Consider the following 24,184-nt stretch of genomic DNA (forward strand, 5'->3'; position numbering starts at 1 on the left):
AACTCATGTTGAAATTTGATTGCAATTGCAAGTGGTTTTGAGAGGCGGGGCCATTAGGGGGTTGTCTGGGTCATGGGAAGAATCCTTCATGTATAAGATTAACATTCTCATGGAAATGAGTTCTCACTTTTGTGGGACTGGATTAGTTCCTGAGAGAGTGAGGGGTTGTAAAGCAAGCTTCTTCCTAGTGTTTGCTGTCTTTGAACTCGTTCCCCAGCCTTTCAGCTTCTCTGCCATGTTGTCAGGCAGCACATGGCCCCCACCAGGAGCTGAGCAGATGCTGATGACACGTTCTTATACTCTCCAGCCACCACAGTCGTGAGCCAAATAAGTTTCTTTTCTTCATAAATTACCTGGACTCAGGTATTCTGTTATGGCAACACAAAACAGACTAAGATAGGAAAGAAAGAACTAGTCAGCTAACTTTTGAACACTGTATTTTGGCCCTCAAGGCTAATAACAAAAAGAACTCTAAACCAGTATTAAAATCTAGTCAGTAGTCTTCTTTTTCAGAGGCATGGGTTAGTAATTCTGAAGCAACTTTCTGTACACTCTAGGATGGAGCAATTAAGTGAACATGTGTGTTATGGATAAGAGGAACCAGGTTTCTCACTGTTCAGAGAACAGGAAAGGGGAGAAAATTAAATAAAACACATGGTATTGGATTGGAATGAAAGATACTGATATGAACTCATAGGCTTTAATATATATAAACATACAGACCGATAAAGAAACAGTTATTTATAGAAGTACATGGGTGTGTGTGTCTATGTGTACATACATGTATCTACTACCTCTGTCTGCTGAAAGGGACTATAAATAATGGTACTTCGGTCACAAACAGCATATTTAGCATCCATGGTTTCTAAATACCATTTCCCACTAAAAGCAACCAAGGCTCTCTGAAAAAATGGCCAACTCCAGAGTAAAGGCAAGGAAAGTACAAGTTAAGCCTGGAACACCTTGTTGTGCCATGAAGTAAGGAAGTGCTCAAAGTATGATGGGGACATATCAATAAGACACAGGAGCCAGCATGAAGGGACTCCATTGGCCAAATCTAGAACAATATGAACATTAAAATAAAGATGGCAAAGGATTATAACCTGTTGAATAAAATAATAATCCACAAGTCCACACTGATATAAACCAACAACCAGACCAGAAAGTGGGGGTAATGGAAAAGCTCTTCTTTACAGTAGAAATGGAACTGATAAATGTAGAAGGAATGATGAAAACTGGAAAAATGACTATTTGGTAACCATTGTAATAAAAATTGATTCAAGCAAGAATTATAATGGATGCTAAAACTAGTGAGTATAACAGTTGAAGGGTAAGTTGATATTTACATGGTCTCAAAGTATCTCTCTATAATATATGCATTAATTACAAAGTTTATAGAACAACTTCATGGTGGAGAAACCTAGCAGACACAACTGTAGCCAAATGGTCAAATTTAACATCACCAGTAATGGCACAAATCATCAGCAAGTGCCTCCTGATATGATGCACTGAGAAGAAAGTGACATTACCATTTTATGGTATTCCTGCCAAAAGTGTGTGGCTTGAATCTAATCATAAGGAAATTATCAGAAATTGCCAGAAATATCAAATTAAGGGACATTTTACAACATAACGGGGTCAATGTCAATGTCTTGAAATATAAAGAAAGACTTGGAAATCATCCCACATTAAAGGAAACTAAAGAGATAAGACAATTGAATGAATTGCATAGTCTTGGACTTTCTTTTGCCAAAAAAGGACATTTTTAGAACAACTGGTAAAATCTGAATGTCTATTGATTAGAAAATAGTATTGTATCAATCTGTACGTCCTGATTTTGATGACTACACTACAATTATGCAAAAGAACATCCTTATTTTTAGTAAATATACCCTAAAGTATGTATGGATAAAAGGGCATCATGTCTGCAATCTACTCTCAAGTGTTTCAGAAAAGCAAAATATGTGTGAGAACTGGGTATGAAAAGGGTGAAGTATAAAGCAAACGTAGTAATATGTTAACATTTTGGGGCAATCTGGATAAAATGGTAGTATACAAAAATTCTTTGTGCTATTCCTGTGATTTTTCTGTAAGTCTAACATTATGGCAAAATTTTAAAACCGTTTAAAGATTGCATTCTGGAGAAAAATGAAATCATTTCTCCCATCGCTCCTTTGGCAATAAGTGTATATTATTTTGTGTTATCTTTTTCATATAAACTCTCTGTCTTCCACATGAACCATGAGCTTCCTGAGGGAAAGAACAGGATCCTACACCTCTTTGTGACCCCAAACCTGCGGAGAACCTATTGGTCATTAGTGATGAGAATGAAGTCAAGTGTTTATTAATGATTCACATATAATAAAGGTGACTAACAGGATGACTCATAACCCAACAATTCTGTCTCCTCAACCTGGAAGTCTATGCCTTATCAGAGCACACACAAATACACATAAACAAACTTAAAATATTTCACATTAAATAATAACTTCCATGAGCTAGAATGGTAGCTTATTCTTCTATGTATATTTAATTCCTTGTACAACTCTTGGCACAGAATAAAGGTTCAATAAATGTTTGCTGAAAAATTAAGGGAACCTCACATACCAGGATTGGTGTTCACCAAATTCATACAAATGGACAAAACAGCCAGAGGTGGACTTGTTTTCCAGAAGGAATAACAGCACAAAGATGGACCGGGTGCAGTGGCTCACACCTGTAATCCCAGCACTTTGGGAGGCCAAGGCGGGCAGATCACCTGAAGTCAGGAGTTCGAGATCAGTTTGGCCAACATGGAAAAACCCCATCTCTACTAAAAATATAAAAAGTAGCCAGGCATGGTGGTGTGCACCTGTAATCCCAGGTACTTGGGAGGCTGAGGCATGAGAATCGCTTGAACCTGGGAGGCAGAGGGTGCAGTGAGCTGAGATGACACCATTGCACTCCCACCTGGGCAACAGAGTGAGAGACTCCCATCTGAAAAAAAAAAAACTGTACAAAGATGTTCTTAGCTTCCAAAAGAATAAGTTATTTTATCACAGATTTTCAAGCCAGTTGTTTCTTGCTAGAGTGGCTCAAAAACATTCCCGGATCTGGTAAATTGCTTTTCTTCATCTGATTTACGATAAGAACCTTTCTAAAGTCTTCTTTAATTTGGTACCAAGGAAGCCTACCAAAGATGTATTATATTTTTTCTATTACGGCTTCCCTGAACTATGCTGTAAAGTAGAAGGTTTCCTAGGCACTGATCATCTGGCTGGGAACTTGGTACGTGTGCTTGGGGACTAGGGGATGGGGATAAAGAAGAGGCAGCATTGAAGTCTTCATAAGCCATATTCTCATCACTGACCTCTGTTTTTTCTTTTATTTTCTTTTTTTTTTTTTTTTTGAGATGGAGTCTTGCTCTGTCACCCAGGCTGGAGTGCAGTGGCACAATCTCCGCCTTCCGGGTTCATGCCATTCTCCTACCTCAGCCTCCGGAGTAGCTGGGACTACAGGCGCCCGCCACCACACCCAGCTAATTTTTTGTATTTAGTAGAGAAGGGGTTTCACCATGTTAGCCAGGACAGTCTCCATCTCCTGACCTCGTGATCCGCCCGCCTCGGCCTCCCAAAGCGCTGGGATTACAGGCGTGAGCCACCATGCCCAGCACCTCTGTTTAATGAAGTAATGAATATCTAGCAAAACCAACATTGGAAAGTATAAGGTTAAAATCCAAGACAAAGCCCATAACAATAAGCCATTAATCAGTGTATCACAAAAAACCTGAGTTGCGTCCTTCAGAAGTGCAAGTGCACCTGTGTGCTCTTCCTGTGTGTTTTCCCCCCTATGTGATATGGTTTGGATGTTTGTCCCCTCCAAATCTCATGTTGAAATATGATTCCCAATGTTGGAGGTGGGGCCTGGTGGGAGGTGACTGGGTCATGGGGGTAGATCCTTCATGAATGGTTTAGCACCATCTCCGTGGTGATAAGTGAGTGCATGCTCACTTAGTTCACAAAAGACCTGGTTGTTCAAAAGTCTGGGACCTCCCCCGACTCTCACTCCTACTCTCACCATGTGACATGCTGGCTCCCTGGTTGTAAGCTTCCTGAAGCCTCACCAGAAGCAGATACCAGCACCATGCCTCCTGTACAGCCTGCAGAACCATGAGCCAATCAAACTTTTTTCTTTAGAAATTACCCAGCCTGAGGTATTTATTTATAGCATCGCAAAAATGGCCTAATACGCTGTGTAATTTGTATGCACGTATATCTAGGACTCTGTGGTGGGAAAGGGCACACATTTCCACCCATTACTGGAGAAAACAGGAGCAAGAAGGAGACTGACAAATCCAGTCCATGTATAAAAAGGGGTGAAGGAGGAGAAGGAGGAGAGGAAGTCAATACACTAAGAAGCCAACCCTTTCTTAACTGTGCCTGCCTTCCTGGGTTCACCTTGCTCCGTTTTAGAGTCCACTCAATAGCCTGTGCTTTGTCTTCAAGAAAATCCATCTGAGGCATCATTTCTACCTGTACACTGCAGAAATCAATTCTGTACAACTTCCTCCTTTTGCTAAATCCCTGAGATGCTGCCTATAAATTCAAAGAATTTCAAGCATCAACAATAACCCCTACCCCCACCCTAGAACTTAGTTATGAACATCTGTTGTTTACAAGGGTTCAGGCTGAGAGCTGCCAGACTTGTTCTGCAACCTCTACTTTAACACAGAGGCTGCCAGGGAGGGATGTCTGAATTTCATGCAAGGATGCCCTGTCCCGACTGCTTAAGCAGGAATCAGCAAACACAGCTCAGCATCCTACCACTGAAGATAATCCTAGTTTGTTCGATTCGTTTTCTAATCCTGGCTCTTTAACCAGCTGCACCCTAAATATACTAAGAAGCAGAACTGTGCTCGTTGATTCTCCCTGAATTTAAAACCCAAGGAGCAATGACAGTGGGGATGCATAAGAGGAGGCGCCAGCAGAAAAGAAGGACCTATTTCAACTCTGAAAAACCCAAACCCTACATTTTTCTCATTCTCTCTAAATCTTTCATTAACAATGAGTCCTTCCCATGTCACGCTGTTTCTCTTCACCATGTGATACTTCTGTGCAGCACAGGAATTAGATATTAAAGTCCTTACTTCAATTAACTAGGGAACAAATCTAATTGAGAACATAACTATACTGTCTTTTACCTTTCCCTGACTGAACCAAGTACATTTCCCTCCTGAGTACTGCACCTTTCTTCTCTTCCTGGTGACTACTGGAACCTGCTTTAAATGGGGTGCTATTTTTAAATTCCTGTGCACATGTGTTCTTATTAGTCTCTCTCAGCCTGCCCGATTTTCCCCATTTCAATTATAAAAGCATGTATAGCAGAGACTGTCTTTTCTTCTTATCTTGTAAACCCTCCCACTTAACACAGTCAGCTCCCAATAAGATGACACAGCTCTTGCCTTGAAAAGAGAACTGGATCAAAGTAAATTCATTTAATTGGCTGCAAATTCCTGAGAATTAAAAATCCCAAGAACACACTGCCTAGTAGTAGTTAGACACATTGCTTCCTGTGTCTGCTACAGAATTATTATGGGGCTTACAGGAGCAGAGAAAAGGAAAACTAAAAGCTCCCCGCACACTAGCACTGTTGTCAAGGAACGTGATCACTACTGTCTTTGCTCCATGGAGCTGAAAGACTGAGGTATGGCCTGCTGACATTCCAGTGGCAGATCCTAGGAGACACAGGAAACTCTCAGGAGTCTCCAACATCCTCCCAATTGCTCATAAAAGCATATTTTGCTTCTGACCTGCCCTCTTATCATTCCCTACCCTAAAAGGAAGATATAAAGCCATTTATGCAGAAGCTTGGGAGCTTCTGTTTGGCCTCATGAGACAAACAACCCAGTAAACCACATATTATTATGTTCATGACTAAGGTGTGTACTGCACTGGCCTGCTGGCCTCGATGGTAGATACTGCAGGAGGCTGAATAGGACTGGCCTTCTTTTATTTGCCCAAGTCAAAATTGGGACCTGTGGGCCTGAACGGTATATCTTTATAGAAACTCAGCAATTTGGCAACAGGGCTAACTATTAACTCCAAGAGGATAAGAAAATCAGAGAGTGGCTGTATGACAAATGTCCTACTCTTCATGAATGTGAAGTATGGAATGGTGGATCTAAAAGTAACTCACCAAGGCTGAACTATATGACACCTTACAGAACAAAACATACAATTGCTGAGTTTTTATAGGGACTGACCATGCAATTACATAGAGTCACATAATTGCTTATGTCCTGCCCAATGTAGCTATACCATAAAAATCAGGGTGGGGGATAAATTTGTCATTCATGAGGGCCCACAGGGGTCTGAAGAAAATGGAAACTTGACATATTACCCAGCCAGGCTTAGGAATACTTAACTGTGCACAGGGAATGACTAGTGCATCTAATATACCAGTGTTTTACCCAGTATAGCTGTGCGCAGGCCCAAATCCTGAGGATAGGGATAATTGTTGCTACTATTTACATTTACTATGTGCCAAGCTCTGTCCTAAGTATTTCACATATTAATTCACTTAACCAGCATAACAACTCCATAAGGTAGGTATGAATATTACCTTCATTTTGCAAATGAAGATACTGAGGTGATTAAAAACTTTCATCTAAAATCACACAGCAAGTAAGTGGGGGAAATCCAGGATTGTGAACCCAGGAAATCTGGTTCCCAGAACTTGTGATCTTAACTATCAGGGTTGACTCTTCCTGTGGCTGATCTTAACTATCAGGGTTGACTCTTCCTGATAATTATATCAGCTACCATTTATTAAGCATCCATTAAGTCACAGACAATAGCTAGTGCTGTATATACATTACATATATCCTTAGAAGAACCCTTCAAGGTAAGTATTACTGTCAACATTTCACAGGTAAGAAACTGAGGCTAACAGGGGTAAAGTGCCTTGCTTAAGGTTACCAGCTAGGAGTAGAAGAGACAAGATTCAGACCCAAGTTTTTCTGGCTAAAAGCTCTGGTTTTTCCCACTAAGTCACAAAGCTTCCCAAATAACTTTTAACTGAATTCCTTCTCTCTTCCAAAGACTGGATCACCCTGTCTTGCTGATTCCCAAGTGGCCTTCTTGTGTCTCTTCCATCCTGCTTTACCCATGTGTGAGAAGTCCTCCCAATTCTTCCTCCAAAAAGGACTCAACCATGATCTAAGGTTCTACATGAACTGAGCCCATGCAAAACACACCAAAGAACCTTCTGTTAATTTCTGAAGAAAGGCATCTTGAGCCATGGAGAAGGGAAGCCAACTCTTGCAACACCAGATGCTACATCTGGGCAAAATCTTTCCTGAGGGAACAAACAGCTCCCAAATATGTCCAAAATGAGTGAGTGACGCACTGGTCCCAGGAAGTCAGGGGTTCTCCCTCCCAGGAGATTCATGTTTCCTGGTACTTTCTTTCTCAAGGTCACTCCATAAGTCAATGAGGAACTTTCTGGCCTTCCACCCTTTTCTGATCTGCAACCACAACTATAACATTTTCCATGGCCAACTGACTCTGCTTTTCAACCCAATGCTATCCTGTGAGACTGGTGAATGACTTTGAACTCAACTCCAGAGAAGGAACCCATCCGCAGTAGTGATGTAACTACAGAGACGGCGCACATTCAAATACTGGGCCTGAGGCCAAGAACACAGACTCCACAATACTTTTTCTTTAATTAATTGTGTAACTAACCTCCCACTGAAAGGAGTACTACAGGTTGAATGCCTACCAAATTCTTGAGATACCTAGGCCCTGCTCCCTCATATCCCTTCCAATGGTGACACAACTGATAACCAGCCAAACAAGAAAGTTTACTTTCTATGTCTACCTCCTTGATATTTTGCTAATTTAATATTAGTGAACATAGGAGATTGTCTTGTTCTTCTCTGTCTCCAGTACCAAGCCCAATTGCTGATACATAATTAGGTTCCCAAAATCTATACTGAATGATACACAAATAAATACATCATTTAAATTCCTTTATACTCTCTGTAATCTAAGTATCACAGATGATACAAAGGAAGCTTCCCGTTTGTTCTTCTAAACCCTTACTATTGGAAATCACAAATATTTCCACAGTTTCAACCATCCCCTCTCTGTGCACATGTGCAAATCTCTACCAACAGCTAAAAAATCTCTTTAGCCCTGCATATAGCCATTCATTTTGTCAACTACTAGAAATTTCAGCTTCAATACTCTTCCAACACCTTAAACTTAAAATCTAAAACCCAAATTTCTCATATTTTACCCCTTCAAAAACAATTCCTTCTTCTAACTTCTGTTAAAAAACTTCTAGATTTCAGCTGGGTACAGTGGCTTATGCCTGTAATCCCAGAACTTTGGGAGGCCAAGGTGGGCAAATCACCTGAGGTCAGGAGTTCAAGACCAACCTGACCAACATGGAGAAGCCCTGTCTCTACTAAAAATACAAAATTAGCCTGGCGTGGTAGTGCAGGCCTGTAATCCCAGTTACTCGGGAGGCTGAGGCAGGAGAATAGCTTGAACCTGGGAGGCAGAGGTTGCGGTGAGCCGAGATCGTGCCATTGCACTCCAGCCTGGGCAACAAGCGCGAAACTCCGTCTAAAAAAAAAAAAATCAAACAACAACAACAGAAACCCCTTAAAAAGCCCCTCTATATTTCTTTTAAAGATACCATTAATTTATCAATCACCCAAGTCAAAAAGACACTTTACAGACCTCTTTCTTTTGTGGCTTCCAAGTTCACTTGAAACCTGAATCCCATTAGTCAGCAATTCCTGCAGATTCTTTCTGCACCAGGTGCTTTCCATCTGTCTCTAGACTGTAAGCTCTAGGAGTACAGGGGTGGGTATCTGGCATGTGTCTGGCATGTGTCTGGCACATGGTAAGAAGATATATATTTGCTAAATGGACAGAAGGATAAATTCTTCATCTTTTCATTCCTACCATCCCAACCTAATTTAGATCCTTATGATCTACTGCAGCAACTGGTTTCCTTGGTCTCATGTTTCTTGTCATTTAGCAAACTACCACTAGGTTAATCTTCCTTAATCAGAGTTCATACCTATTTAAACCATCAGTGATTTCCAGTGTCTGTTGCATAGAGCCAAATCTCTAATCAAGAGTCAAGCCCCTCCACAATACAAACCTATCTCACTTTGTCCATTTCTTCCATATCCACTTATACTCCCAGCTAAACCAATTTACTCACTGTACCTCAAAATTGCTTTATTCTGTCCTCTAGCTGTGCTCCTTTTTCCTAGAATATATTCCCCTCCCTCTCAAGAGCATTTTCTTTAAAGTTTTGTTCAAATCTCATTTCCTTACTGAAGTTTCCTGACTACATCAACTGAGCCTCATCTCTTCTGCAGTATATACTTAGTACTTACTACCTATAGCCTTATGTTGAAGATTTGTATTCTTGCATTTGAATTTAATTTCTCCCTGACTAGATTATAAATTCATATGGGAAAGAACTACTCCTTTGATTTCTTTGGATCTCTGTCCTCTAAGAGTTTAGAAAAAAATCTCTAAAATAGTCAACAAATATGTGTTGAGGAGAAAAAGAAGCTAGGAGAAACACTGAAAAGATAGTGACAGTGGGTTATAAAATAGCAGAAGGTCTCTGCAAGGAACACAGCAGGATAGCAATGTAGAAGTATTGCTCTAAAACTTCAACAGAAAAAAAAAGCTACCTAAAACCCTGAGTTATTAAAAGCAGGAGATCAAAACCAAGTGAGCTATGACTGAAAGGTAATTTACAGCAAGTCTATTTAAAAAAAAACAAACAAACAAACAAAAAAATAGTCAATGCATTATCAGTTAGAGTCCTGCTGGGAAATATTAACACAGATTCCACTTAAAAGAGACAATCAAAGGCTCAGCAACAAATAGGAATACATTTATGCTCTTCAAGGAGCCAAAGAAAATGCAAGAACATCTTCCCTAGAAAGGCTTCCTACCCTCACATAATACTTTATCACTGCTCTTAATCAAACCAGGCTGACAGAATTTCAGACATTATTAGCAGGGTCTTCCCACAATTCACAGGGATGGGGGAAGCCATGTTACCTGTCTTAAACAAAGCAGAATAAGGTAGGGTCAAATAATCACTACAGTTCTATCTGCGGCATCTCTCATTCTCTGGGGGAAGGGGAAAGAAGGAGAGAGATGGAATCAGAGGGTTAGCCTGCAATGGAGTCAGAACTGTGCAGGCTTTAATGAGGATGTCTGCACTGAGCACAATGTGGGAGAGGACAAAAGGTGAGCAGGAGCAGAGCAGAGTAGGAAGCAAAGCCAAAGGGTGACAGGGTAATGGCTTCCAGGGGAAGAGGTGTCCAAAAGACGAAGAAAGCAGTTCAGCAGTGTCCAACCCTAAATGCAGTCACTTAGAACTGTAAGAAAATACCCAACCTAACCCAGTATGAGTGGTTGAAACCTAGCCAGGGTAAGAAAGTGGCCTGGAAAAAGGTGGGATGAATCCATGTGGACCGAATTCAGCCCTGGCCAACCTGCTGCATCCCAAGTTGAATAGTTTCCACGTCCCTGAGATGGGTCTGTCCAGAGTTGCTGCTGGCAGCTGCTCTCCTGGCAGTACAGGAAGACAAATTCATGGCATTGCTAGCCCAACAGCTGCTACAGCTCCGGGGGAGGTGATGAGTGCCCGCTGAGATGTTCTGGGCAGAGAATGAACTATTCTGGGACCAGTCCTAGAGTCAGCAAAATCAAGGCTACAATTCACCGACTGAATGAAAATACAGTACTATTGTCACTCCAGAGACCCAGGAAACCAAGAGCCCTTTCTCTGTCCCAGCTTCTTCGACTTCCATTGATTCTTGCCCTCACACTTGGCCCCATCTTGTCTATTACCAAGGGTATGACCTCAGTTTCAGCCCACATTAACCTCACCACTGGACTCCTTTCTTAACAGGTCCTCCTCCTTCCAGTCTCTCTGCTCCAATTGATCATATGCATCGTTGCCATAGTTACCCTTTGAAAGCACAGCCATAATTATATTCCTTGCTCAAAAACTATCAGTGGTCCCCCATGCTTACAGAATAAAGCCCAAATCCTGTCACCTGGCATTCATAGACCTTTTTAATCTTCTGGCCCCTATCTTTTCCAGGTTTATTTCACTATCATATTTATAATTCCTGTTCTTCAGCAAAACAGATGAGTTATTCACCAGCCTTTGTTCTCACTTCTGTTAGCCTTTTCTAACACTGCGCTCTCTATCTAAAACGCTTCCTTTCCCATCTTTTTAACTTCTTTCTACAACTTCTCCATTATCTCAACTGTATTAAGCTTAAAGGATCAATACCTAGCATTGGCACTTTAATTTTTTCATCTCCCTTCCATTGAACTTGACATCCCTAAAGCCCTCTCCAGTCCCCCAATCGGAAGAAATATCTCTTCTTTGTGCACCTGTGACACTCTGTATGGATGGGTGGCCATGGTCTTTCCTACACTTGTCCTTTCATACACCACACATGGACAATATGGCAAATGCTGCTGATTGCCCCCCAATATTTCTCCTTCTATGTTAATAGAAACTCTACTTTATAGTCACCCAGAACAATAACTATACTTCCCAGCCTCCCTTGCAGTTCAGCATAACCATGTGACTAAGTTATGGCCAGTCAGATACGAGTTGAAGAGATGTGTGTGCCACTTCCAGACTGCACCTTTGAAAAATAAGGCCATAACTGCCCCTTGTCCTGTTGCCTCTTCCTGCTGGCTGAAATGAGACCATGGTGGCAGTGAGCCATCTTGAGTCATACAGAAAACGGCAACACTCTCGGGATGGAATAAGAAGCTGACAGCCCTGGATGGCTAACATCTAGACTATGACATCAGAGAGAAATCAACCTCTATCTTGTGTATGCCGTTATTACTTGGGGTCTATTACATCAGTCAAACTTATATCTTTACCAAATCAGACATGCCTAAGATGCCTTTCCTATGCCAAAATGTCAAATTTTCAATTGCCAGCACATGTTTCAAGCTTGTCTTAGTGATACTGACTGCCAGGTACCAAGTCTGTTTCAGCGGGATGGTTGTCTCTGCATAGCAATGCTTGGGTATGCACACATCTGAACACTTGGTTATCTTTTGCAACACAAAAATGAGTGGAAATGGAAAAATGAAAGTGCTGTTACTAATGCTGCATTGCGAAGTAGAGGTCTCATCATTGTATTACTAAGATAAGGGCAGAACTCATCAGCTACGTGGACTCTTTAAGTATTCACTGAACTTGAGCAGGCAGGCCATGAGTTTAATCATGGAAAACAAACAAATAGAACTAAAGACAAGGCATACAATGCTAAAAATATATCAGATGAGGTATAATTTGGAATTTCACATATACACTTATTTATAATAATAGAACTTACCTACCCCACATACAACTGTAGTTAGACATTCAACCATTTGACTTCTGTATACACTTTTAGGAATAAATTATGCATGAAAGTAGGATGTTGCCTGAGCCTCTCTTATTGAGTTTCTCACCATCTTGCCTGTATTCAATGCATTTGTACTATGTTCTATCTCCTCTTCTACCAGGCTGTATCATATGAAATTGCCATTTTGCCTTACAAAAAACCCCAGCAATTTCATATGTTTCACCCAAAGAAATTGAAAGCTTTTGGGTTTGGGGCTCATTTTAGTTATCTTTGCATCTCTCACAATACCTTATATATGAGAGAATATCAATAAGAAATTGCTCTTACAGATCTTCTACTTGAAACACTTCTAGTTCCATCAGACACCACTTTTCCACCTTACCTTCTATCCTTTGCCTTAAAAAACAATACTATTCTCTCTCTCTCTCTACAGGTAGCTTTTGCTTCTCCTCATAGTAACTTTTACTACCAATGCGTAACTTTTATTCTCGAAGCCTGGGGTCCTGGATTTAGCTCTTTGTTCTCCTCTTTCTCTTCCCTGAATTCATATACTTTCATCTCTTCCACAATCACTTTTACCCTGAAGATTCTGCTAGCTATCCCCAGTCATAACCTCTTACCTCAGCAGTATGCCACCTCCACCTGCATACCTGATGGCCTCATACTGCTCGAAACCCAAAATGTTCAAAGTAGGATCACCATTCAAAACAGATCTTCCCTCAACACCCCCACTTCTATCATGGATGCCACAATTCTTCTAGGTTACCAGGGTAGAGACACTGGGTCACCCCTGACCATTATGGTTCTATGCTTTATCCAGTCAGTTATCCAGTCCTATTTAGTTTCTTGAATACCTTCTCAATATATTCCTACTTCCTTTCCACTCCCTCCATTTTTTTTCTCTTACTTTTTGTGTAGATTACCCTGAAACCTTCATCCTGGCCTTCTCTTTTCCTCATGTCTCTCTCCCCACCTAAGAACCCAGAGAACCCACTAAAATGCTGCCACACCCAATCTGAACTTCTCTGCTTACTATCAAAGAGCTATCACTTGGGGTCTACTCTACTTATTTAACTTATTTTCTACTGCTCTTGAAAATATCTGTGTTCTCATATCTCTACTAAAGTTCTTTTCATATTATACTACTTACGTAGCTCTTTTCCCTGTTAACCAGAGATTTTTTTTTTTTTTTTTTTTTTTTGAGACACAGGGTCTCACTCTGTCACCCAGGCTGGAGTGCAGTGGTGCAATCATAGCTCACTGTAGCCTCCAATTCCTGGGGTGAAGCGCTCTTCCCACCTCCCGAGAAGTGCATCACTATGCTGAGCTAATTTTTTATTTTTTGTAGAGATGGGGTCTTGCTATGTTGCCCAGGCTGGTCTCCAACTCCTGGCCTCAGGAGATCCCCTCACCTTACCCTCTAAAGTGCTGGGGTTACAGACATAAGTCACCATGCTCTACTTAACCAGGAACTCCTAAGCTTATGTTAGTTCCTACAGGAATCAACAGAGAGCACAGTACTCGTAGGTATTTAAAAGGAATTTGTTAAATAAGTAGATTGATTGTTACTCAGGATACGATCAAGCAGGAAGCTATCGGAGTAAACCAGCTACGAAGTGTAACAGTCACCCTCTTCCAGGTTCTTGTACCACCTTGTATTAAATACTTTCCTCCCACAACATTTACCCCAACTTTAAATTATATATCTAATTGTGTGATTTGTTAAATGCCCATTTCTTCATCTAAGTGCTATGTGGAAGGGGCAGTTTGTTCCCTGCTACACTCCAAGGCACAAATGAGTTCAAGGAATGTGCAATGGAAATCAGTTAGATGAATGTGTTATGAACCTTCCCTTTAATAAAGCTGGATCCCACACTAGCCCCTACACCCCCTTATCACCAAATATTCCTGCTTCCTCTTACCTGCACCTGCTGTTCTCTCCTCTGCCACACAAATCTACCTCTCAAGCCTAGGTCCCACCTGCTTCATGATAACTTTCCTGACTATTCCAGAACCTTTATCCATCTCTGACCTCTCATCAGATCTATGTTGTATGTAACACCAATGATGTCTTAATGAGATCATTACTGCTTTATATGGTCTAATTGCTTCTTGTATTCAAAATCTTATCTCCAATCACATAATGACTCTCTCAACCTCTCTTGTATTTTCCAATGCCTTGTATAAGCACAGAACTGGTCAATCAATAAATACTCGCTGGTTATTTGAGAAAAAATGATGCCAAGTACCATCTTTAACAGAAAATCAATTATTCTAGACTTGGAGAAATCACCCTATTCCTAGTATGTGATCTTAATCAGAGCAATTCAGATGGCTTGGAGATTAACACATCTGAACTTTAATTTGTAACAAATAAGTCCATAAGCTGAGAATATGATATAGTACTAAAAATCAAATGCTATTTTAAATTTAGGATGAGATTACCAACAGAATAAATCCAACTTTCAATCACTTTCTAAAGCAAATGATTCCTCCCCTAAGTCTTCATTTATCACATACTAAAATAACATTTTATTATCAGATGATTCTCTTATCATAAAGAGAATGAGACTTGGGAAAGATAAACTCTGAGGAAAAAAAACATCTGGAGGAAATTCTTATTCTGGCTTATTTTCAGATGTCATGTTCTCCTCAACCTTAACCCCATTTTCATTGCACAGAGCTGGCTTTTAAAGGATAATTTGTGTCCTGTATTATTAAGGCAATAAATAAAAATAGAAAATGGGGAAAATAAGATACACTTGGCACTAATTCTTAAATTCATTCATTCATTTATTTATTCCACAATATTTAGTGAGCATCTACTATACACCACATATTATACTAGGCCCTGTGGGACTCTAGAAGATCAAACAAACTTATACAGTCTGCTAAGGGAAGATAACAGAAGGCAGACAGTGTTGAATGCCCTAAGAGAAGAGCAAATAAAACGTTGTAAGAATTCAGAAGACGGAGAACTTTCTTTCTTCTGGAACAATCAGGAAAGTTTCCTGGAACAGGGAAACTGAGATGGTTCTTAAGACATGGGCATGGCTTAGATATGCAAACATGGAAAGACTGACCACATAAGCTCAAATAACAGGATGCCAGTGACCCACTGGAGTGAATGTTCTGTTTGGCTCAGGTATAGTGGAACAGAAACAAGAAATAAGGTTGGAAAGCTGTTTGAAGCCAGATGTAGAGGGGCTTAAAGACCAAGCCAAAAAGCATGCACCTTTGTGAACAGAACAGCACTTCCCAAATGCCAATGTGCACACAAATCACATGCTATGTTGTGGGATCATGTTATAGTAGGACTGGAATAGGACCTGAGATTCCGCATTTCTAACAGTACAGATGATGCTGACACTGGGAAACTACAATTTGAACATCAAAAACATAGATGGGCTGGGTGTGGTGGCTCACACCTGTAATTCCAGCACTTTGGAAGGATGAGGTGGGAGGATCACTTAAGACCAGGAGTTTGAGACCAAACTGGGCAACACAGCGAAACACTGTCTCTACAAAAATTAAAATAAAATAAAAATAGCTGGGTATGATGGTGCACACCTGCAATCCCAGCTACTCAAGAGGGAGGCTGAGGCAGGAGGATCACTAGAGCCCAAGAGTCTGAGGCTGCAGTCAGTCAAGATCACACTATTATTCTTCAGCCTGGGTGACAGAGTAAGACCTTATCTCTAAAAATAATAAAAATCATAATAAAAAGAACATAGACAATGGAGAGACACTGAAAGTTTTGCAGAAAGAAACTCTCTGATTACCAGTGTGTTCCAGGAAGATTAACTGTGATCACAATGGAGCAAACAGATTGGAATGGGGAGAAGCTGTAGACCAAGCTTGTCCAACCCACGGCCTGTGGGCTGCATGGGGGCCAGGACGGCTTTGAATGCAGCCCAACACACATTTGTAAACTTTGTAAAAATATTGTAAGGTTTTTTTTGCAATTTTTTTTAAAGCTCATCAGCTATTGTGTTAGTGTATTTTATGGGTGGCCCAGGACAATTATTCTTCTTCCAATGTGGCCCAGGGAGGCCAAAAGATTGGATACCCCTGCTGCGGACTGTGATCCTCAATACTGGCTGTTCATTAGAATCACCTGGGAAGCTTTTACACCACCCTGTTACCCAGGCCCCACTCCCAGAGATTCTCATTTAATTGGTCTGGAGTGGGGCCCAGATTTCTGTATTTTTTTTAAAGTTCTCCAGGGAATTCTAATGTGCAGCCAGGGTTGAAAATCTGCTATAGAAGATATAGTAAATACTGCAATCATTCAGACAAAAAAAGATGATGATCTAAACTAGGGCAATGGCAGTGGGAACCAGGTGAAGGGGCCAGCTGTATAAAATAAAGTACATGTAGAAGAAATAGACCTTAGCAACTGCCTGGACAGGGATTTGGATATAATGGCCTCAACATCATTTATTTCTCCTAATTAAAGACAGTTTGGTGAAATGGTTAAAAACATAGACCCTGGAGCCACACTGCCTGCGTTTGAATTCCAGCTCTACTATTTACTAGGGGTGTGTGAGTGTGTGAGTGTGTGTGTGTGTGTGTGTGTGTGAGAGAGAGAGAGAGAGAGAGAGAGAGAGATTAAGATAGATCCTGAGTTAAGCCCCTTAACCTTTTTATGCCCCAGTTTCTTCATCTATAAATTGGGGATAATAACAATAACCATCATATGGAGTTGTTGTTGGGATTAAGCAAGCTAACATATACATAAAGCCCTTAGTAGCATGCCTGGCAATAGAGCTATAAACAAGTTGGCTGTTGTTATTAGCATGGTTCATCATCTACTCTCATCTCTATGAAATGTTGAACTGCACACAAGCCTGATCTGAAAAACGAGAAGTCCTTGAGGGCTTTCAACCAATCTGAAACCAGCGGCTCCTGAATCCAACTGGATCTAAGTAGTGTACCCTGCCCCGCTCCACCCTGGACCCCATTCCAAGGTCTGAGAGTAACAGCCACAGAGCCCCTACTTGAATTGCTGGTCCTTGGTGCTGCGTGTCTTGGCCAGGAAGCGTTCCGCCAGCTTCTCCAGGTTGCGGGAGTAGTCCATCTCAATCTCTGCCTTCTTTCGGAAGAAGTCCTGGAGGTCCTGCAACAGTTGCACCCGAAGCTCACACTGCTGATCCAGGCATTTCATCTGCTCTGTGAGCTGAGCACGGATCTCTACAACAACAACAAGGAAGACAGTCAGAAAGACAGCCCTGAACAAACCACCATGCATGCCAATATTCACCCACCTTCCATTTACTTATTCCCCGTGCCCTGGGAAATTCAAAGCCCTGAATGAAAAAGCCTAAAGTCTAAACTGTCCATACAATGTGAGGCACCTCCAAAAATGCCAACCCTTTTTACGCCATTAAAGAACATTGTGAACCAGGAATCTGCTGAATCACTTAGGAGAAGCTGCTTATTAAACATAATAATATTCCTATCTACCATTTATATTACTATGTTTCTACTGGCAGAGAGCCACAATCTGGGTTGTCTTCTGGCAGAGGGCCCAAATGAATTATCACCCCAACCATCCTAAGAGGCAGGTACTACCTTATCCCCATTTTAAAAATGAGAAAACTGAGTCTTGAAGAAGTCAAACTTTTAAGTGGTGAAGCTGGGATTCAAACCCCAAGAGACTGACTTTAGAGCCCATGCTCCTACTTTTTGCACTTTCCCCATCATTTCAAAATGTTGTTTAGCATCTTCATGAAGTAGGATGAAGGTCAGGATATTTTAATGGAGATTGAAAGAAAATTTCCCAAGGTCAAATCGTAGCAATCAAAACAAAACAAGCACAAGAACTTCTGGGCAAGCAAACCATTCACTGTCAATCAGATTTCACAGTTTCCAATATCACAGAATGAAAATCATTTTTTTAAGAAGACTTGGAAAGAGATTTTTTTTCACTAACAAATATCACTCATACCCGTGTTGCTTAATCTTCAGGGATGCTGAAGTGCCTCTATAGTGTCATAACTATAAATATTTCTGGTTAAGCTCTAGCATGCAGATTTCTGGCTGGTCAGGGTCCTTGTATGGAGCTAGCAAATACTCTCTCTGGAACTGCTGCAAAGGAAGCTACAGATGCGACCAGATCTGCCTCAAATGCAGTACCGCATTTGTTACTGACAAGAGACCTGGCACTCACAGGAAGCAGTCTGCCAAAGCCAGACTGATTTTCAGCTCAGAGAAGGCCTGCAGTGTGTATCCTGCTGAAGTTATGTCCCAATCCCCATCTGAGTCAGAATGGAGCCATTTCTTTCATCCTTTTCCTCTGCAAGCCTGCTTAGCTCCAAGTGCATTAGGATGTGACAGTGACTCCAAACCCACAGAAAAGGATCACCTATATTATGCCTTTCCTTATGCATGCCCCAAATTCATTCCCAAGTAGTACAGTTGTAACAATGCTTTCTGTCTATGCTATGTAATGCATCATTATGGGGAGAGGGGGTCTAGAGTTTTCATGTGAGCTGCAGATAAATCAGAGAAAAACAGGATGAGAACTATGATGTTGAAATGTTCATGAAGCAATGAGGGTGGGTAAATGGTGCATTTAGCTTTGCCTTGAAGTAGTTGAGGCTCTATAATCTGTCCCCATCTACATTTTTGTTTCTGTTTTTACAAATATCAGTATGTCCTTTGCAGATGATCTCAGGTGATCTGTAAGAGCAATTCTCACCCTCTTCATCCTCATCTCTCTCCCTGTCAACCACCAATGCCAACCAGCCCTGCAGTAACCTCACCTGAACTGAAACTGAGCTCCAGAGGATTGTTTCAAGCAGACAGAAGGCTGTGCAGAAAAGCTGCCTACCTCATCACTCATCAAAGCTCTCTTGTTCTGTGTTTTATGGAGTCTGATTACAAGGGTATTGGGGGTAAAGATCTGCAGAGGTTATGTCAGGCATCTGGTTCTTGCCAGGGATTTCTGGGTCTCTTAAAGGGAACAGCCCTTGTTGAGACTATTCCTGAAGGCATTGTACCCCTTCCATATATTAGTGAAAAGCTGATAGTAATAGCATTGGGTGGGCAAACTGTGCATTGAGAGGGCATTCACAATGCTTACTAATATTACTTAAATCTCATCCATTAAGAACCAAGGCCTCTTTAGGGTAGAAAGGCTTTCCAGGTACTGAATCGTAACAGATGTACAGGGGATATGGATGGGCAGTAAGGCTGTCAGGTCCCTCTGAGTCCCCTGTAATGCACTTAAGAATTTACCTCAGTAATCTCACTCGCCAGGAGAATAGAAAGAAACAGTTAGTTGGATGACACCCACCCTCTGCCAAAAAAAGAGAGGACGAGGCAAAGTCCCATGAAGTTCCAGAAGTAGGCCACTCCAGACTTAGCCTGTCCAAGGAACAAGTATTTCATAGGAGGCCTCTGAGATATGTGATTTAATGTAAGAAACCCCCAAGCACATCCAGTCAGCAAGGAAATCCAGCCTGACTTTGTCAGGTGCCTCAATGAGGGCAGCACAGTGTATGCTGCATCACAGGTACTCCCTCTGGGACCCTGAAGGGAAGGGAGCATGTGTTTATTGAATACATTTTATGGGCCTTTCTATATATCATCTCATTTAATTCTCACAGGTAGTCTGTAAGGTATACACAATAATCCTGATCACACTAAGGAGAAAACTGAAGTAAGACTCTTCAGGCAATTTACCAAAGGGTCAACGATCACGCAAGTGGAGCTGGAGCTAAATTAAGGTTTGCCTGACTTGTCAAAGAGGTTAATAGTAGGTCAGAGAAACAAAAACAAGAGAAATAAAACACCAGTTTGGAGTCTCTGAAAGTATTTCTGGGTAAATCACAGTGACCATGACTCTTACTCCTGGAACATCGCCTTTTCCACCTTCCAGCTGAGGGCTGATTCAGGCCCCTAAGACAAGTATAGACTTGCCCACTGACTCATTAGCTAGCTATGTTTCAATCTGTCCACAACCAGACTGGATCCCTTCCCCACTTCCTAGATCTACCCTACAGGACAGCTTAGAGGGAAGTGCTTTTCTTGTCCTGTGAGTGCACCCTGAGGTCTACTAGGAAGCCCAGGGGACAGAGACTGTGAGAAAGCAGTATCCCCACCCCTGATCCAGGAAAAAAAAAAAAGAGGCTCTGTTAATAGATACCATCTGCCAGTGTGATTTATTTGTGATATGACACCACTGAGCATCTCCCCTCCCTCAATACTGGCCAAAAAGAAGAAGAGGAAGAAGGAGGAGGAGGAAGGAAGAAGAGGAGGTGGAGGAGAAGGAAGAGGAGGAGGAGAAATAAGAAAGAGAATGAAGAAGGAAGAAGGAAAAAGAAGAAGAAAGGAAGAAGAAAGAAGAATGGAAGAAGAAAGAAGAAGATGGCTCCCTTGTTACCATCTTCAAAGCATCCACACAGGTATTAAGGGAAATTCTAACCACTCTCACTCTTAGGCGTACAGCTCCAAGACAGGACAATTGTTCTATCCAGGGCAAAATGTGCTGCTTTAGGCGCTGCTGCTGCTGCTGCTCCTACAAAGACAAACAATGGTCCCCAAGAAGGCAGCTATGCTGGCCCCAGTCCCCGTCCATGCACACAAGGGGCAGGAAACAACAGGCCACTGAATACCAGCACTCCTGGGCCATGTGCCCAGACTGGAGGCCCCTCTGAACCCTGGCCTATTAACAAACAAAAGGGCAGAAAGAAGAAAGGGGCAATTATAAAAACACAGAGGAACTCCTCACAGCTCCCTTGTGTGCTTAGGCGATCATGCATGTGCACATCATGTGTGCACATTCAAAGACTCACACAACTCATACCACTTACACCATGCTTCACGATACCAACTCAAGAAGGCTTTACACATCTGGTTTACAGTAGGATGAGAGTTCTTGGGAGCTATGGAGATGGTAGGGTCCTTGCCAGTTCCTTCCCTAGAAATACATGGGAAGAAGTCAAGCTCTCACTTTCTAGAAGCAGCTACATCTTAGGGGTACAAAATAATTCCCTGGCTATTCACAAGGCCAAAGTACTAAGGTCGCCATGAGCCAGGGAGTGATATACACCCCCAAACAGCCTCCCCTGAGCACCCAATAGAGCCCATTTATTCAGCAAATCTTACTGAGCCTCTCCTGTATGGAGGCACTGTGCGAGGTGATGGTGACAAAGGAGAAAAAGACAGGTCTAAGCCCTGTCTAAAGAGGCTTGACAAATAAGAGAAAGGACAAGAGAACACAAAAAGTCTTCTTGTTTCTGCTTTAAATATTCTTTATTGTAACAAAGCTGAGGTAATAAGCCCCAACCTGAAGATCTAAGATTTAAAAATCATCAATAGCAGAAAGAAATCACATAACAGGGCTAAGAAAAATCCAATGTCCTCTAACATTTTTTCTTATTATGATTTTTAAAAATGACACTTGAATAAAAATTGCAGCTTCCCTTGCAAGAGGAACCAAATTTTTTAAAAAGGTTCCTGAGAATCAGAGTTGACCTCTAGTTGATATTTCATGCAAAGACTCAAGACAAATTTAAACCTCACTGTTCTGAATTAAGATAGTGATGACTGTTGCTCAACCTTCTGAATATGTTTAAAAAACTGAATTGTACACTTTAAAAGAGTGAATTTTACAGTATGTGAATTATATCTCACTGAAAAAAAACAGATAAAAAAATTGAACCCCACCACATAGCATATTCTGTTGAGCACCATCTGCCAGTGAAGGGGAAAATAACCCAACAAACAGGAACCAAAAGGAGGAATGGATTCTTGGTTTCCATTTCCCGGTGTGTACGAATTAAATGAATTCTGCATTGACTATTCCTAAAGCAAATCTTGGAAGCTGCCCCTCTGGGCAGTAGGCTTGGCCATGACATTGAACTCCACTGGCAGATCACCAATTCCAAAGGATGTCAGATAAAGACCTGCCAGGGAGTGTTTTTATATGTGAATTCAAATCCAGGATCACCAGACACACCCACAAAGCTTCCCCTGGGACATGCTGCCTCCTTGTCCATGCTTGGCCACAGCTAAGATACTAATTACACTCGTCCTAGTATTTAGAAAGAGGCGTATTTCCTTTTTAGAAAGATACTGAAGGATCTCGATAAGCATGCAACTGGAAGAAAAACTAGCCCTAATAGCATACTGATCATTTAACAAAAACAGGCAGGGCCCCGCCACGCTGACAATCATGTAGACTCTAAATTACAACACCTGCCAATGCAGATGACACAGTCCTCTGAAGACTGCCCTCACTTCAGAGAACATTCAGGGAATTCACCAGCCAGTAGAGTACAGGGGGTGAGGGTGTTCAGCCTATTGCTTTCAATTCAAGGATCCCTTTCTTTCCTCCTTTCAAAATTCATCTTCTTCTTGAGGAATTTTCTCTGATTAAGTCATGAATACCACATTTCTAAGGAGAAAATAGGGGAGGAACGGCAGGCCAGGAGACAGATGTAATCTTTCAGGAAAGTCACACACGCATGTCCTTCCTTTCTCCCTGATGTGCCAGCACCCAGGGGGCAGGAGCTGCATCTCCCTCAGGCTCTGTTGCCAGCACGCAGAGCAGAAGATCAGCCCATGCTCCCCATTGGGAACCTGGTCTGACTGTCAGTCTTTTTCCACCCAATCTGCCTCACCCGTTTTCAGCCCTTTCAAACACGCATGATATCACCTCAGCCATCTCAGGAATATTAATTCCTAGTACCTTTCCAGAGAATGTTACATAAGAATACAATTGAGGCTTTCAGGCTCTACCCTCCATATCTCTTACCAAGACTTCTTATCACAACAGTAATCAGCCCCTCTCAAAACTGTTCCTCAGGAAACAAAATACCAGAATGCCCTGCCAAGTCTTGCTCTCTACTCTGCTAATTTGCCTTTCTATGAACTTAGTAAAGGAAGGACTCAAAACTCCTTGCTGGACAGATGTAAGAACCAAAGCTCAGAGCAGCAAAGGGGATTGACCAAGATCACACAGCTATTTAGTTGTAGATCAAGACTGAAATCCAAGTCACTGAGTTCCCAACGTCCTTTCTTACTTTTACTTACTCTTATTGCAAACATTTATTTGAGTGCCTTCCAGGTGCTCTGAGAATACAGACAAAAAGTACTTCCTCAAAGTTAGCAGGGTAGTGGGGAAGAAAGAAGAAAAAACGGTAACAAACAAGGTTAAATAATAATATAAACAAATGAGTATGCACACAGAGCAGAGAGACACAGCACCGCCCTCAATTTGTTATATGGGCTATAACACATCTTCAGTGACTGACATTACTTATCTATGAGTAGTCAGTTTCCAAGAAAAGGCCATCAAGATACTTTCAGTAAACTAGGAAACAGCAAATATTCTTCCTCAAAGAGTGTGACTTTTTCCACATTACTTTATTAAGTAAGGAACAAACCAGGCCAGGCAGAGTGGCTCACGCCTGTGATACCAGGACTTTGGGAGGCCGAGGTGGGCCAATCACTAGAGCTCAGGAGTTCAAGATCAGTCTGGGCAACATGGCAAAGTCCCATCTCTACAAAAATTTTTTTAAAGTTAGCTGGGAGTGGTGGTGTGTGCTTTAGTCTCAGCTACTTAGGAGGCTGAGGTGGGAGGATCGCTTGAGCCCAGGAGGTCAAGGCTACAGTGAGCCGTGATTATGCCACTATACTCCAGCCTAAGTGACAGAGCAAAACCCTGTCTCAAAAAAATAAATAAGGCAGGCACAGCCAACCAACAGAGCTATTACGTTTTTGAAATAATTGTTTTTCATTCCTTTTATCCATGTTTTC

At 41.6% G+C, this 24,184-nt stretch overlaps 1 protein-coding gene across 2 annotated transcripts in view; it reads right to left on the bottom strand.

Moving 5' to 3' along the window:
* Positions 1-24,184, bottom strand: part of SRGAP2 (SLIT-ROBO Rho GTPase activating protein 2) — a 249,053-nt gene that overhangs the window by 132,879 nt on the left and 91,990 nt on the right. The window contains exon 3 of one of the 2 annotated variants that reach the window (XM_025374780.1): positions 17,416-17,608. The exons of the other annotated variant lie outside the window; for it this stretch is intronic. Coding sequence (XP_025230565.1) covers positions 17,416-17,608 — 193 coding nt within the window. The remainder of the gene's footprint in view (positions 1-17,415; positions 17,609-24,184) is intronic. 2 annotated transcript variants of the gene reach the window in all.

The sequence above is a fragment of the Theropithecus gelada genome, chromosome 1 (assembly GCF_003255815.1).
Source record: "Theropithecus gelada isolate Dixy chromosome 1, Tgel_1.0, whole genome shotgun sequence".
In the NCBI taxonomy this organism is placed as follows: Eukaryota; Metazoa; Chordata; class Mammalia; order Primates; family Cercopithecidae; genus Theropithecus; species Theropithecus gelada.